General features: G+C 39.8%; 1 protein-coding gene across 1 annotated transcript in view; it reads left to right on the top strand.

Annotated features, from left to right (window-relative positions):
• The window catches only part of LOC309555832 (uncharacterized protein C18orf63), a gene marked incomplete at both ends in the record, with an annotated part of 133,837 nt that overhangs the window by 90,967 nt on the left and 24,709 nt on the right, over positions 1 to 18,161 (top strand). The window contains 3 exons of the mRNA XM_082257998.1: positions 1,236 to 1,321; positions 3,979 to 4,162; positions 12,606 to 13,379. Coding sequence (XP_082114124.1) covers positions 1,236 to 1,321; positions 3,979 to 4,162; positions 12,606 to 13,379 — 1,044 coding nt within the window. The remainder of the gene's footprint in view (positions 1 to 1,235; positions 1,322 to 3,978; positions 4,163 to 12,605; positions 13,380 to 18,161) is intronic.

Below are 18,161 nucleotides of genomic sequence, written 5' to 3'. Positions count from 1 at the left end.
GTTAATTGATTTGTTTGAAAGTTATAGCGTCTACTAACTATGGAATATAATGGAATTTACGCAGCTAAAGACACTATGCTGTAAAGCAGTGATCAGCATCTTATAGTATGACTGTGATAGGGCGGTGGGAAATCTGGTGCTAACAGACGCTGGGTGGGAGGATCTAACTGACACTGCCTTTTCTAGTGACGCTAAAGTTGGCTATAAATGGTGAGATTTTGTTTCATGAAAACAGGAAATGGAACATTTTCTCAGTGTAAACATTTGATGTGTTTTCTATTGTGAATAAAATCTAGTTTTATGAAATTTGCAAGTCACTGCATTCTGTATTTGTGTGCATTGAATTTTCTGTTTTTACACAGCGTCCCAACTTTTTTGGAATTGGGGTTGAACGATGTGAGGGCAGAATTTACCATGGACAAGACTCCAACAGGTTTATGAAATGTTGTTGGGAACAGCATTTTTTCCCTGTTAGTGTGTCTGTCTCCTCTGACAGCAAGGTGTATGGTGTCAGTGTTGGGGGTAACTAGTTACAAAGTAACTAATTACAGTAACTACATTACTTTTTTTGGTAACTAAGTAAAGTAACTAGTTACAATACTAATATTGGTAACTACACTACTTTACTAGGTTATAGGAAGTAACTACACTACTTTACTAGGCTATAGGAACGCGCTTTCCTGCGTTACCCAAGCCGTGCGATACAATCGTTATTTCGAAGAATCGAGAGGGATGAAGTTTATGACTTTTTGTTGCACTTTATGTTTTATTCTGTTTTTTCAGGTTTTGTTCTCATGTTTCCCGAAGCGTGTGTTTATACAATAAGCTCTATGCAGAAAGAGTGTCATGTATCTTCTTCTACACGGTCAATTAAGAAAGAGGAAAGTAAAGTAATAAGTAGTGAAGTTACTTTTCAAATGCAGTAACTAGTAAAGTAATCTCATTACAATTTACAGAAGTAACTAGTAACTAGTAACTAGTTACATTTGTTGAGTAACTACCCCAACACTGTATGGTGTACATGTGTAAAGTAGTCCCTAAGTGAAAGAAGTGTTATAAAGCGCTTTATACATGTGTCAGCACGTGCAGCAGCCTAGAGTAGTACATGTCTGAATTTTATTGTATACATTTAGTATATCTACTAAAAGCAAAAGGTTTCCAATGCTCACAAAATTGAGTTATGCAAATAAAATATAAATATTTTTTCCAGTATTATTTCCCTTTCTTTTTTTTAGTATGGTTATGAGCTTCCCAATGTGTCCGAAGATAAAGTAGTATATTGCAATGTTTACTTCAAGTTGATTGGAGAGAAGCTATTTACGTATCCTTCACTGAGCATTTTACACTGTACAAATTATGCAGAGCGGTAGCAATAAAACTGCCAATCACTGTCTTTTTTTCTTTTTTTTTTTTTTAATGAAGTTTGTTATTTGCTAAAAAATTTCATTTTAGACTAATCTTTACATACAGTATTTTTCAGTTTCCTCAGTATAAGCATCTTTTTATTTAAACTGCAATATAAATAAGCGTAAAGTAAAGAAACTTTAGTTATAATTCAGAATGGTCTGGAAAAGCTGGTGGATAAATGTATTTGCACGATACAGCTTTGAAAATTAGGATTGTACATCAAGCAATAGGGTTGATTTATTAAAATAGAAATTGTTTCCTTAGCTTAGTAAGGAAAATGCGTTCAAACTTCTCAGTTATGTGCATAGGAGGGGTTTTGCTTTCACACGATTAAATTATTATTATTAAACCATTACTTATTTACTGAGTGAACATTCACTTAGTCACTTTTCTAAATGGACAGTCTTTTTTCCTTTAGTAAATACACCTCAATATAATAAACAGCTGGTACAATCCAATTTCTTTGAAATTATAAAACCATATTTATATAGCTCCAACAGTTTGCACAGCTCAAATCAACATGCTGTCCAAAGACCGCTATATTACAATCACAATGTCTATCTTAGAAAGAGAACACTTTACCTACTTAAAGCTGATCAGGTGACAAATATTTTATTCATGCCCGTTAAATAAAGTCTTTAGGGTTTGAGATCACACTGGACTGACTCAATCAGTCACTCAGGGTTGATGGATGATACCGTGAGCATAGTTTATGCTCAGCTTGAAGGAAGGTATCTGTGGGCCCTTTATGGGGATCTGGGCAGCTGCCTCTAGACACGGCCTTAAGGTCGTTCCCGCATGTGAACTTGAATAGGTAGAATAGGAGCACCTGAGATCCAGTAAATGCAAGTTTGAAGGTGAGTTGAGAGTAACAAATCAAGCAAACGTGTTTTGGGGAACAGAACCCCCCCCCCTTCTTCAGGGCTGTTGCTGAATGTTAGTACATGGGGAAAGGTCCCAAACAGGTGTGTCTGTAAAGCAAAGATCAGATTGGTTGCCGGCTGGGCTTGCAGAGGCAGCGTAGTGCAGTGCTCGAAACACACCTTCAAACTTGCATTTACTGGATACCAGGTGCTCCTTTCTACCTATTCAAGTAAAATAAGCCGTAAATGTAACACTTAATGGTATTCATAACTTCTCAGAGATTGTCATTCTCTTGTCAATGCCATTATCTTTTTTTGGCTCGTGCTGTTCTTTCAGGCATCAATTAGGGCATTGATTACTAAACTAAAACCTTCACCTAGCTGTCACAATCATGTACACACTGGTGCCTAACTAGTAAACTCTGTAAACGTGTCTCCCACAGATCAGACCCCTGCTGCTGCCTTTCACCTAGTGATTTCCTACAAAATTACAATATAAAAGAAAATTGCTCTGTGTTTGAAAAATCATTTAGTGACATGTTTTGTGACATGTCAAAAATTTGTTCATGTAAGAGATTTACTGATAGATCAACTCTAAATAGTTACGAATATGTCCACTTTAAAACACCAGCAGTAGGTTGCTTATCCACAAATCCAAAAAAAATTGGTTTACTCAATGTGATGTACATAGGTTTAACCCCTTTCTGCTCACAGTCTTTAGAATAATGTTACCCTGCATAATGCCCTGTACTGTGAGAGTAATTTCATGAGTCCCCAGTTTTTTGGGTTTTTTTTATGTTTTTTTTGTGCATCTGCCATCTTAAAATGAAAAACGGAAAACAGGGATTGTATTAAAACATGTAAATAATGAGTTAAAGACTCACAGGAGAAAAACAAACCACTTGCATTACCCCTGTCTAACTTCCTCTTGCACCAGCAGCCATATGACCTTTCTATAACATCACGATTTTCCATATCAATAACTTTAACACATAAACTGAACATTTACTTATATATTTTAACACCTGTGAGAAAAAAGATATATACGTTTTTATGTAAGGTTATTCTTGCTGCATTTCTAAGACTATAAGGCTAATTAGGAACATTGATGAGTTGTATTTACTGCCATATTAAATACATAAAATACAATTATATTCACAGGTATGGTATCCTGAATTTTTTGCTTTGCTTTCTCTTGTTTCTAAATGTCTTCTGCCTACAAATGGACATCCTTTGTTAAAATGAACAACACTAAGGCCTCATGCACACTGGCCATAAAAAAATGCTGCTTATACAGACCTTTGGTGTTTCTTTCGGTCTGTAGAAGCAACCCTATTGGCCCATACACATTTGGGCTTTTACAGGCATATTTGAAGTGGAGCCTTTACAGGCTGAAAAAAACCCCATCACAAGCAAGCTTTTTAGAGATTTCCAGCAGAAAAAATGGTTGACGTGCACAAACGTGACATTTTCAAGTGTAAATTGAATATAGTGAAAAATGAGCAGAAGGGAATGTTTTGGGGAAAAAAAGCTTATCAATGCAAATGCACATAACTGTGCCTGCGCAATATGAGTCATTATGAGCATTTTTATGCTGCTTATTTCTGCCTGGTATGCATTGGCCCTAAAAAACGACTGTGGGTAAATAATTGTTCTTAGCTTTGTGCATCATGTAACATTTATGTCAGATCTTAACTTTGAGATTCAGGTATCCCTTTATTTGCCTAAGAAGTCAGCCCATCCAGTATTACCCCCGAGCAGAAATGGCAAGAATTGCAAATGTTTTCATCTGTGACCTCAAGCATAAAATGTCTCATCTTTGTGGTTTTCCGTTAAGGATAAGTGAGAATCCTGTTTACGCAGTTATGGAATTAACAAGACCTCAGCCACAGGTAGCTGCTGGATAATTCTTTATTTTTTTTTTCACTAAACATCCACTAGAGGGTGCTTTGGGAATACAGAAAGACTTTTAGTTGGTAACAAGAGTCTATGTGTCTTATTGTCTTTAGCTATTTCATTAGGTTCACATGCTCATTTATATCTACAGCCAAACAGTGAATTATGTAACTGAAACTTAACAACAATACATAAACTTAACAGTAATAAAGCACATAGACACCACCTACAGGATTATTTGTTGTCTAAGCCAACCATTAGAATGGGAAAATACACAGTGAAGGTGAATTTGATTATAATATTGTTATTGGTGCCAGGCATGTTTGCTGCTCCATGTTTTAAACTGTTGAGCTACTGGGTTTCTTTCACACTACAGTCTCAGGAGTTTTCAGTGAATAAAGTAAAAAAAAAAAAAAAGCAGAAAAGGTTCCATTACATTTCTCAAGTTAAAAACATCTTCCTAATGAGAGAGGACAAAGGACAATGTCCCGATTTTTTTTGAAAGCACAGAAAGCCCACAACTGCTGAAATTCTCAATCATGCAACAGTGGTGGGTAGAAAGTCATGAAGAGTAAAGACTGCAGTAACAGAAGGCCACACAAAGTTCCAAATCCATGTCAGCTAAGAACAGCGAAATTTAGACTAAAATGGTCAAGGGATGAACAAATCTGGACAGTGAAGACAACAGTAACATTGTCTGGTATGCCAATCTTATGAATTAAAAGGAAAAAAACTGCGCTAAATATCTAAATCAAGGTAGCAGCAACTTGTATGCGACAAACATTTAAAGACAATATAAAGGGAAAGCTGCGCTAAGTGACAGTGACCATAGGTGATATGATCAAAAATAGTAGATAATGTCCCAAGAAAAAGTCCCAAAATAATGAATATTGGGTGAACAAATAAAGTCCAAATTTGTTTCATATAACACAGATGCAATCAATGCGTGTAGATACTGCTTACCAGATGTAGCAGTAAGATGAGCATTAGTGTGTATGAAGCCAAGCTAGATGGAAATCTGCAGAGGAATCCTCCCAGACGATATCCAACTCAGAGGTGTAGATTGATGAATATTGCAATAAAGAATAAAATAAAAAACATAGCGTGATACTGTATAAAAATAACAATACTAATATCTCCCGTGTGAATCCAGGGAAAAGTGATAATGAGCACCACCACCAACACAGGCTGCTTACCAGAGGTAAGAATATTTGAGCAAATAACAGATCATAAATAGATGAATGGAATAGGAAGAACCACCACCGTAATCCCAATCAGGTTACCAGATTCATGCAGGTAAATCGTGTGATATAAAATCGCTTGAGTTATGAACCACAAGGACCATCACCAAACATCCCCGCTTACCAGATAAAGATAATGGAATTGCATGTATCAAATCAGGATGGCACTGGTGAATGGCAATCCACTGGTGAATGGAATAAACGCTCCCTTATCAATGAGGCTGACCCGCACAGAAACTCCGATGATCACATGGAATTAATGATAAGAGAAATGCCCATAGCGTAAAACCATTTATTATAAAAACATAAATAAAGGAATGCACTTACAAAAAGTACGTGAACTAGCGCTGAATTGAAGCCGCCGGCCGGTCAGCTTCAAACACCCGCCTGAGCGTCTCGTAGGGGTGACGTCAGCACGCCGCGACCGACGTACGTTTCGTCAAAAACTGACGTTCTCAAGGTACCTCATTGATAAGGGAGCGTTTATTCCATTCACCAGTGGATTGCCATTCACCAGTGCCATCCTGATTTGATACATGCAATTCCATTATCTTTATCTGGTAAGCGGGGATGTTTGGGGATGGTCCTTGTGGTTCATAACTCAAGCGATTTTATATCAGACGATTTACCTGCATGAATCTGGTAACCTGATTGGGATTACGGTGGTGGTTCTTCCTATTCCATTCATCTATTTATGATCTGTTATTTGCTCATATATTCTTACCTCTGGTAAGCAGCCTGTGTTGGTGGTGGTGCTCATTATCACTTTTCCCTGGATTCACACGGGAGATATTATTATTGTTATTTTTATACAGTATCACGCTATGTTTTTTATTTTATTCTTTATTGCAATATTCATCAATCTACACCTCTGAGTTGGATATCGTCTGGGAGGATTCCTCTGCAGATTTCCATCTAGCTTGGCTTCATACACACTAATGCTCATCTTACTGGTACATCTGGTAAGCAGTATCTACACGCATTGATTGCATCTGTGTTATATGAAACAAATTTGGACTTTATTTGTTCACCCAATATTCATTATTTTGGGACTTTTTCTTGGGACATTATCTACTATTTTTGATCATATCACCTATGGTCACTGTCACTTAGCGCAGCTTTCCCTTTATACAATCTTATGAATTATTTTCATGAGGTGGAATGTGAAGATTGCAGCATTACAGTCTGGCTGACAAGACTAAAGGAAATGTAGGATGCTTTCAGTGTAGCCCCTAGGACCCTAAAGTACATTTACATCACGTCGTTGAATCCATTTTGTGAGAAATTCATTCTGTTCTAAAGAAGTGTGTTCCACCTATTTGTACATAGATGTGAAAAAAGTGGTCACTGAATGCATGCTCTAATTTTTTTGTTATTTTGTTTAACATAACCCATGTGTCAGGGTGCTATTCAGAATAAGAATGAGCAGGTGCTGAAGAAAAGGTCTGGCATAATTGCCAATACTTTATATGGCCGTGCTTGTTTGCATAGAAATGTGCGCATGCGCACAAACGTTCGCAGTGACGAATGTTCACGCACTTGCACACGTTCACACACCCCTGCTGCCAGAACTGGCACCAAACACCCTATATATAGTCAGTGGCTACACTTAGACTTTGCTGGATGATCTTGAGCTACCAGTAGTCCTTGCTCCTGTGTTTCTTGTATTCTTGGATTACCTATTACTAACCCGGCTTGCCTTTGGACTTCTCTGCTGCCTGATCCCTGGTTTTGACTCCGGCTTACTGTAAGGACTCTGCTTATCTTGCTTTACCGTATATGACCCTGGCTTGCTACTAACTACCCATTTGCATACTCCCTGGCTTGCCTTTCTGTGTATGACTTTGTCTCTCATCCTGACTTTGCCTCTTCAGTCCTGTTCTGCCAGCCTGGTCCTGCTTCTACCTCGGGTGCTATCATCTCCCCCAATTACTCAGCTTACCTGGCAACACACACATTTTCACTGGACTCAGAAGGCCAAGTTGACCTTTGATCAATTGAAATCCTTGTTCGCCTCAGCTCCTGTTCTACAGCATCCAGATCCTGCTTTTCCTTATGTTCTTGAAGTAGAAGCTTCTGAAGTTGCAACAGGAGCTATATTGTCACAACGCCAGGGCCCAAAAGCTCTGCCTGCATCCTGGGGCTTACTTCTCTCGAAAACTGAGCCAAGCAGAAAAAAGCTATGATGTGGGTGATCGAGAGCTGTTAGCAATTAAATCTGCATTTTGAAGAGTGGCGGTATCTGTTGGAAGGTGCAAGTCATCCAGTCATGATCTTTACAGACCACAAGAACCTGGAGTACCTCAGGTCTGCAAAAAGCCTGAAGCCCCGGCAAGCCAGGTGGACCTTGTATTTCTTTAGATTTAATTTCCATATAACGTATCGTCTTGGGTCGAAAAATGGAAAGCCAGATGCCTTGCCCCGTATGTTCCAAGAGACTCCCGAATCTGTGTCTCTAAGTACAATTTTGTCATCTCAAAATGTTAATTGTTAATTCAGCCTGACTTGATGACATCCATTGAACAAGCTTCTTCTCAGTATACTGAACCTGTATTTGGTCCACTGAGAGAAGAAGAAGTATGGTGGCATGACGACAAGGTCTTCGTGCTCCTGGAGGAAAGTAAGTATACAAGTTCTCAAAACATTTCATGACCACCAATTAGCAGGGCATTTTGGAGCTCACAAGACTGTGGAATTAATCCAGCAGTCTGGTGGCCTAATCTGATTCAGGACTGTAGAAATTATGTGAAATCCTGCACACCTGTAAAGGTGATAAAGCCAAAGCATGGGGTCTATTGAGACCATTACCTATTCCAAATCGCCCTTGGGAAATGATCGCAATGGATCTTATTGTAGACTTACCTCCTTCTAAAGGATTTACCACAATTCTGGTTGTGGTAGATCGACTTTCCAAGATCGCCAATTCCTTGCCAATGGAAGGCATGCCCTCAGTTGCAGAAACTGCACGCATCTTCATCAGGGAGATAGTGAAACTGCATGGATTACCCAGTAGCATTGTTGCTGACAGAGGAGTACAATTTACCTTCAGATTCTGGAAGTCCCTGTGCAAGGTTTTGAAAGTGGAAATCGGTTTATCCTCTGCTTATCACCCACAAAGCAATGGTCAAACCGAATGAACCAACCAGACATTGAAACAGTATCTTCGATGCTTCTCAACTTGCTCTCAAGATGACTGGGCTTCTCTTCTCCCTTTGGCTGAATTTGCAAATAACAACTCAATCAATTCAGCCATCGACCAATCCTATTCTGGGCCAATTATGGGTTCCACCCTTCCTTTTCTGCCAGATGTTATTTCTGAAGCAGTAGTACTCACAGTCTATGACAGACTGACTTTTATTTAAGCTAATTCCCGGGTACTCCTGGAGACCATACAAAAGGCACAGGAGGATTACAAGAAACATTTTGATAAAAAGAGGAGAGGAAACCCAGCTCTCAAAGTGGGGGATAAGGTATGGTTTTACACTCTTAACTTGAAACTTGCCTGTCCATCTTGGAAGCTGGGGCCAAGATATACAGATCTGTTTTCAGTTAAAAGGCAAATTAACCCTGTGCCTTATGAACTTTCGCTTCCTGACTCTTACAGGATCCACCCAGTTTTCCACAAATCTTTACTCAAACCAGTTGGTCCAGATCCATTCCCTACAAGAGATGACCACCTCCTCCACCAGTACTGGTTGGGGAATAGATGGAATTTGAGGTGGAATCCATCATGGATTGCAGGAAACAGGGAGGTCAAGTCCAGTATCTTATTAAAAGGAAAGGGTACACTCCTGAAGAAAATTCCTGGGAACCTGAGAAAAATGTACATGCTCCCAAACTTCTCCAGGAATTCCTTGCCAAGCATCCAGAAAAAAATGGCTTGATTGGGCATCCGGAGGCTGCCTCTCGGGGGGGGGGGGGGGTGGATGACTGTAAGGGTGCTATTCAGAATAAGAATGAGCAGGTGCTAAAAAGGAGTCAGAAGAGTAAAAGTGTGAAAGTGTGCAAGTGCTGAAGAAAAGACCTGGAATAGTTGCCAATACTTTAAATGGCCATGCTTGTTTGTGTAAAAAATGCATGCATGCGCACATTCACGCACTGGCGCATATCTTCTCTGCGGCCTGATCCCTGGTTTTGACCTCGGCTTACTGTAAGGACTCTGCTTCTCTTGCTTTACCGTGTATGACCCTGGCTTTCTCCTAACTACCCTTTTGCATACTCCCTGGCTTGCCTTTCTGTGTACGACTTTGGCTCTCATCCTGACTTCGCCTCTTCAGTCCTAGCCTGCCAGTCTTCTCCTGCTTATTCCTCGGGTGCCACCCTGCCTGTGGTCGCTGCCCTGGTTCAGCTACTGCAAACCGCTTCCAGTGGTTCTACCTAAATGGCACCCGTGCTTCTTTGAGTCTTGCACTCCCTTTTCCCACCTTCAGGACTAATTGGCACTTAGCCGCAAGGGAAGCCCTCTCGTCAAATCGGCCCCAGACCAGGTACATGACACCATGCCATTACATATTTGAATAGCTTACAGTTAGAAGACATCTCTGTCACTGTGCTTTTTAAATTATGTATAAAAAAAAAAAAACTGAGATAAAGAGAAGCTGCTCAGCTAAAATATCAGGTCAAACTGATTACTAGTGCAGGCCTTTTCCAATGAAGGACAACACATTATTATTTTTTTTTTTTTTATATCCTCTTTACCTTTGTGTTCTCTTGGACCCACCAACGTGCCAGCCAAGACAGCAGAATCGCATATATGGTATTTAAAATATTCTGTTTTACTATCTTGATTGTTCCTAAATTTTAAAGGGACTTTGTCATATCCTTTTTTTCAGACTGAGCTTCAACTAACCTTTGCTTGTAGGTTTCTGACCGATTTTTAGGATTCATATTAGTTACTCAGCAGCCACATTGCTGTCATCGAAGCTTCTCTGAAACTAATATGTAGAATGGGAGTCTGGAGATCACCACTCACAGGGTCATGACAAAATCCCATGAGCTAAGCAACTGAAAATCCCACCAGTTAGTATAAAAACTTACCACCTGAGTTATTGCAGAAAAATAAAGTGTGTGTTTGTGTGTAATATATATATATATACAGTGGGTACGGAAAGTATTCAGACCCCTTTAAATTTTTCACTCTTTGTTATATTGCAGCCATTTGCTAAAATCATTTAAGTTCATTCTTCTTCCTCATGAATGTACACATAGCACCCCATACTGACAGAAAAACACAGAATTGTTGACATTGTTGCAGATTTCTTAAAAAAGAAAAACTGAAATATCACATGGTCCTAAGTATTCAGACCCTTTGCTCAGTATTTAGTAGAAGCCCCCTTTTGATCTAATACAGCCAGGAGTCTTTTTGGGAAAGATGCAACAAGTCTTTCACACCTGGATTTGGGGATCCTCTGCCATTCCTCCTTGCAGATCCTCTCCAGTTCTGTCAGGTTGGATGGTAAACATTGGTGGACAGCCATTTTTAGGTCTCTCCAGAGATGCTCAATTGGGTTTAAGTCAGGGCTCTGGCTGGGCCATTCAAGAACAGTCACGGAGTTGTTGTGAAGCCACTCCTTCGTTATTTTAGCTGTGTGCCTAGGGTCATTGTCTTGTTGGAAGGTAAACCTTCGGCCCAGTCTGAGGTCCAGAGCACTCTGGAGAAGGTTTTTGTCTAGGATATCCCTGTACTTGGCCGCATTCATCTTTCCCTCGATTGCAACCAGTCGTCCTGTCCCTGCAGCTGAAAAACACCCCCACAGCATGATGCTGCCACCACCATGCTTCACTGTTGGGACTGTATTGGACAGGTGATGAGCAGTGCCTGGTTTTCTCCACACATACCGCTTAGAATTAAGGCCAAAAAGTTCTATTTTGGTCTCATCAGACCAGAGAATCTTATTTCTCACCATCTTGGAGTCCTTCAGGTGTTTTTTAGCAAACTCCATGCGGGCTTTCATGTGTCTTACACTGAGGAGAGGCTTCCGTCGGGCCACTCTGCCATAAAGCCCCGACTGGTGGAGGGCTGCAGTGATGGTTGACTTTCTACAACTTTCTCCCATCTCCTGACTGCATCTCTGGAGCTCAGCCACAGTGATCTTTGGGTTCTTCTTTACCTCTCTCACCAAGGCTCTTCTCCCCCGATAGCTCAGTTTGGCCGGATGGCCAGCTCTAGGAAGGGTTCTGGTCGTCCCAAACGTCTTCCATTTGAGGATTATGGAGGCCACTGTGCTCTTAGGAACCTTAAGTGCAGCAGAAATCTTTTTGTAACCTTGACCAGATCTGTGCCTTGCCACAATTCTGTCTCTGAGCTCTTCAGGCAGTTCCTTTGACCTCATGATTCTCATTTGCTCTGACATGCATTGTGATCTGGAAGGTCTTATATAGACAGGTGTGTGGCTTTCCTAATCAAGTCCAATCAGTATAATCAAACACAGCTGGACTCAAATGAAGGTGTAGAACCATCTCAAGGATGATCAGAAGAAATGGAAAGCACCTGAGTTAAATATATGAGTGTCACAGCAAAGGGTCTGAATACTTAGGACCATGTGATATTTCAGTTTTTCTTTTTTAATAAATCTGCAACAATGTCAACAATTCTGTGTTTTTCTGTCAGTATGGGGTGCTATGTGTACATTCATGAGGAAGAAGAATGAACTTAAATGATTTTAGCAAATGGCTGCAATATAACAAAGAGTGAAAAATTTAAGGGGGTCTGAATACTTTCCGTACCCACTGTATATATATATATATATATATATATATATCAACTGAAAAAAGATCCTCTTCTCCTTGTATTGCTTCCTTTGTGTGAATTCCCTGGTGTTCCTGCCAGTTCCTCTGCTTCCTATTAAAACTGACCACACTAAGCAGGGGAACACAGCGTGGTCAATTTTGTGGCTGTTCAGGGTACTCAGCCTGTTATCCTCCAATGACCAGACTTGTTCTGAAACACACCCCCTGCACAGCCATTGACTGGGAAGATTGGTGTACTACTGTTTCTGCCCCCCAGCTCTTATTAACCTGAGAACAGATAGAATATGATCACTTAAAAAAAAGACAAAATGGGATTTATTAAAAAAATGTTTATATTTATCTATACACAAATATTTTGCCTTTAATTTCTATTTTAAACGGAATGGATTGTTTTACAAGGTGATTTATTTATATTATTAATTCATCAAATTACATTTTATATTTTCAGGACAAAACAAACCTAGTTAACCTAACAGAGAATCTACCCTCAGGATCACTTTTTCAAGATTCAAGGTACAATGCAACAACAAGCCAGAAGATAGTGTCTGTGAAGCAAACAACAGAGAAACATGTACTAGAGAAAATACATCCTGAAAAACCTACTTCAGCAGCATTACAAATGGAACCCTTTCAATCACCTCCTCAGCCATTTCAGGTTTCCTATTCTTCAGTAAGGCATGAAAGACCTGTTCAAAGATATGTGCCAGTGTTCCATAGAAAAAATGAAATGAATCCAGGTCATATCCAGCTTACAACACAAGATAAAAGAATGTTCAGTTCTTGTATTACCCATTCTTTAAAAAAGCATAACTCCTCATCTCTGACAGTCAGCTCTGTGATGGTCCTTTCTAAGCCTACCAAACCTTCATTGAGTCAGATTATAGATGCTAGAGCAAATCTAGCTGTGAAAAAATTAACAAATCAGTCTATGATTATTAATAATCAAATAAGAGAAATAAACAGGACTATGAATGCTACACAGCATCCAAATTCAATTGCTGTTGGAAAACATCAGTTATGTTCTGCTTCTTGTCAGAGGGAAGTAAAGGCTAGGCCTGTCTCAAATCCAAATTTTGCTGAACCATCGCAGTTAGACACAAATACTAGTTGTGAAATAAACTGTATCCAGCAGATACCTGCCGGCATTTCACATAAAAATCAGAATGCTGGGAATGTAAGCCCGAGCAATACAGAATGCTTAAGTCGAGAAGTCTGCATACAGGTAAGGCTTTGTTATCCACCTAAATTGCTTCTCTAGCAAAAAATGTATCCAAAACTTTGTATAGATTTGGTAATGAATTAACCAGTTCAGGTTGTTTTTGCAGTCTGTGTCACATAGGGTATATTTCCCCTCAATTGTCCATTTCTGTGATGTAAACAGCTGAGATACGTCTGTAAAGGCTGCCTAACTCTTGGTTGGTACCCCCTGGTGATTTATATAGGCCAATTCCATGGCAATGCCTGATTACACTCTGGCTGTGCCTGAAAAAGGGGCATCAAGTGGTAGACTATTTTGTTTGCTCTGAGCTCTAAGATGTTGATGGGGAGCTTTACACTCTGGCTGTCCCTGAAAAAGGGGCGTCAAGTGGTAGGCTATTTTTTTTGCTCTGAGCTCTAAGATGTTGATGGAGAGTTTTTCTTCCCTGGGTGACCAGGTTCACTAAACTGTGTAAGATTGGAACACTAATCCCCAGCCTGTGAGGCTGACATCTGTCATCACCTTCCATGAGTGCAGGAGAAACAACTTTCCTTTTTTTTCAAGGCTGGATTAGTAATCCACTAAGCTAGGGAGTTCCATGCTTGACTTGTTTGTTCCAGCCTAACCAAATGTTGGCTTGGAGAGACATTAAGTGCAACTGAGCCTAGGAAAATTTTTGTCTGGTCCATATCTAGGAGAGCCTTTTTCAACCAGGATGTCTTCTAGGTTCTTTAGGGGTGCCTTGGAAACATGCCAAACAATTGCCACAAATTGCCCAAAAATTGTCAACAAGCCAACAAGTTGATCAAGCCTGCCTTTTTGTTACACAAAGCTACAGGTTTTTTTTGTTCAGCATTACAGCCGTGGGTCAACAACTGGCTTTCTAACAATCAGTGATGTCATCAATTGATAAGGAGTACATTTGGTGCCTGCACAGCATGCTTGTTTGCCCGTCCTCTGCCCCTCTCGGTCTATACTGGGGTCACATTAGAGAGAAAGGTAAATGCTAGAATACCAGTCAGTGCCAGTTTGCAAAGGTGGAGGAATAAATCACCTCTAATGTTTTACGGATGCTGCTGCAATATTTAGTTTAGTTTGGGCTGCCTCAAGGCTCTGCATAATTTTAAAGGGTGCCTTGACTCCAGCTAAGGTTGAAAAACACTGGTCTAGGATAAGACTTATTCTCTTAAGGACTGCCCACCACAGTTTTACTGCAGCAGGTCGGCTCTGTCCCGCAAAACGATGTAACTGTACGTCGCTTTGCTGGACCGCAAGTGAGGGCGCACATCCATTTACCACAGGGGAAGCCGATCAGCGGGTCTAGGGGGCGCGAGTGCTGCCGGGCACCCGGGATCGCTCCTCGTGGAGACAGAACAGTGGTCTACCATTGTAAACACGGCAGACCGCTGTTCTGTCAGTTATGAACACAGGGATCCTGTGTTCCTCTTATTTAGGGAACACAGGTCTCTGTGTTCATGCAGAAAGCCCCCGCCCCACAGTTAGAAAGCACCGCCTAGGGACACATTTAACTCTGTGATTGCCCCTGGTGTTAACCCCTTCCCTACCAGTGTCATTAGTACAGTAACAGTGCATATTTTTTAGCACTGATTACTGTAAAAAGTGTCAAAAATGTTAGTTAGGTGTCCGATCTATCCGCCGCAATGTCACAGTCCCGCTAAAAATAGTTGATCACCGCCATTCCTAGTATAAAAAAAAAAAGTTAAACTGAGATAAATCTTTCCCCCAGTTTATAGACGTGATAACGTTTGCGCAAACCAATCAATGTACACTTATTGGGATTTTTTTTTTACCTAAAATATGTAGCAGAATACAAATTGGCCCAAAATGATGAAATTTTTTTTATTGGGAATGTTATATACAGTGGGGATCGAAAGTTTGGGCACCCTAGGTAAAAATTTGTATTAATGTGCATAAAGAAGCCAAGGAAAGATGGAAAAATCTCCAAAAGGCATCAAATTACAGATTAGACATTGTTATAATATGTCAACAAAAGTTAGATTTTGTTTCCATCACTGACACTTTAAAAATTACAGAAAACAAAAAAATGGCATCTGCAAAAGTTTGGGCACCCTGCAGAATTTATAGCATGCACTGCCCCCTTTGCAAGGCTGAGACCTGCCAGTGTCATGGATTGTTCTCAATCATCGTCTGGGAAGACCAGGTGATGTCAATCTCAAAGGTTTTAAATGCCCAGACTCATCTGACCTTGCCCCAACAATCAGCACCATGGGATCTTCTAAGCAGTTGTCTAGAAAACTGAAACTGAAAATAGTTAACGCTCACAAAGCTGGAGAAGGCTATAAGAAGATAGCAAAGCGTTTTTAGATGTCAATATCCTCTGTTCGGAATGTAATTAAGAAATGGCAGTCATCAGGAACAGTGGAAGTTAAAACAAGATCTGGAAGACCAAGAAAAATATGAGACAGAACAGCTCCCAGGATTGTGAGAAAAACAATTCAAAACCCACGTTTGACTGCACAATCCCTCCAGAAAGATCTGGCAGACACTGAAGTTGTGGTACACTATTTCACTATAAAGAGATACTTGTACAAATATGGTCTCAAAACAGTCTATAAATATCTAAAGGATTATTCAGGATGATCAAGCCTTTGGTTGGGTAATCAGCTTCCAAAAGTCTGGCCTCCAGCTTTGCTTTCATCTTAATTACTTAAAGCGGAACTTTACTCATAACAAGTTGATAAAAAAAAAATAATAATGTTCTTTAGCAAGGAATATGCATTCAACATTAATATTTATTCTACCAAAAGGAGTGTGTGCTGTATATTGCCTCCAGCATTGCTCCTGTTTCTTACTGCTGGAGGCTGCCATTTTGCTGAAGCCCTTAACAGCAATAAATCATAAAGCAGAACTAATCCCATCAATTTAACAATTTAAAAAAACAGTTACATTCCTGGAATGCCGGGATTGCTAACTGTCACAATTGCTAATCTGTCATGGGTGTCCTCAACCAAACTGTCGATCGTGCAGTCAAACGTGGGTTTTGAATTGTTTTTCTCACAATCCTGGGAGCTGTTCTGTCTGATATTTTTCTTGGTCTTCCAGATCTTGCTTTAACTTCCACTGTTCCTGATGACTGCCATTTCTTAATTACATTCCGAACAGAGGATATTGACATCTAAAAACGCTTTGCTATCTTCTTATAGCCTTCTCCAGCTTTGTGAGCGTTAACTATTTTCAGTTTCAGTTTTCTAGACAACTGCTTAGAAGATCCCATGGTGATGATTGTTGGGGGAAGGTCAGATGAGTCTGGGCATTTAAAACCTTTGAGATTGACATCACCTGGTCTTCCCAGACGATGATTGAGAACAATCCATGACACTGGCAGGTCTTAGCCTTGCAAAGGGGGCAGTGCATGCTATAAATTCTGCAGGGTGCCCAAACTTTTTCAGATGCCATTTTTTTGTTTTTTGTTATTTTTAAAGTGTCAATGATGGAAATAAAATCTAACTTTTGTTGACATATTATAAGAATGTCTAATCTGTAATTTGATGCCTTTTGGAGATTTTTCCATCTTTCCTTGGCTTCTTTATGCACATTAATACAAATTTTTACCTGGGATGCCCAAACTTTCGATCACCACTGTAGCAGAAGGTAAAAGATATTGTTTTTTTTTTTTTTTTCAGAATTGTCGCTCTTTTTCGTTTATAGCCCAAAAAATAAAAATCGCACAGGTGATCAAATACCACCAAAGAAAGCTCCATTTGTGGGAAAAAAAAGGACATCAATTTTATTTGGGGACAGCGTTGCACAACTGCGCAATAGTCAGTTAAAGTTAAAAAAAAATGGCCTGGTCATTAGGGGGGTAAATCCTTCCGGTCCAGAACTGGTTAAAGTGAAACTGTAGTCAGAAAATTAAGTCCTTCAAGATCAGCCTTTTTCAACCAGGGTGCCTTAAGGTTTCTTTAAGGGTGCCTTGGCAAAATACCTAAAAATTGCCCAAAATTGTATACAAGCCAGAGGGTGGATCATCGAGCCTGCCTATTAATTACACAAAGCCACGGGTTTTTATTGTGCACCCTTTCAGCCTCTAATGTTGGGTGGTTGGGTCTTCTACATGTGTGGATGTTGCTGCAGTATGTAAAACTATTAGTTTCGTTTTTTAGATTTTAGAATGGGGTGCCTCAACATTTTGCAGAATTTTAAAGTGTGCCTTGAATGAAAAAAGGTTGAGAAACACTGTTCTAGATCACTTGAGGCTGGCCCATTTTGAAGATATAGCTATGTAAAACATTACAAATAGTTGTCTATACTGTTTAACGTTAGGTAATGCACTGTCTCCCTCTGCTCTGCACATGCTCAGTTGCTTTCTATTTTTAAGCATTTTTAGGCACTGCTGAATTTGTAGAGGCCGATCTGCTGACTGTCCTGAAGCAGAATTAAACTCTCCTATCCTTTACAGCCAGGGAAGTTGCTTCTAATTGATCTGCAACTGCCATAGTGCTACACATGTGATTAGTTATGACACCAGCCATTTGATGGATTGACAGTTTGGTTGAGGACACCCGTGACAGATTAGCAATTGTGACAGTTAGCAATCCCGGCATTCCAGGAATGTAACTGTTTTTTTAAATTGTTAAATTGATGGGATTAGTTCTGCTTCATGATTTATTGCTGTTAAGGGCTTCAGCAAAATGGCAGCCTCCAGCAGTAAGAAACAGGAGCAATGCTGGAGGCAATATACAGCACACACTCCTTTTGGTAGAATAAATATTAATGTTGAATGCATATTCCTTGCTAAAGAATATTATTATTATTTTTTTTTTT

This window comes from Pelophylax lessonae (genome assembly GCF_965119305.1).
Source record: "Pelophylax lessonae genome assembly, chromosome: 5".
Lineage (NCBI taxonomy): Eukaryota > Metazoa > Chordata > Amphibia > Anura > Ranidae > Pelophylax > Pelophylax lessonae.
Note: the sequence above shows the minus strand (reverse complement) of the source record. Positions and strands in the feature narration are given on the sequence as shown.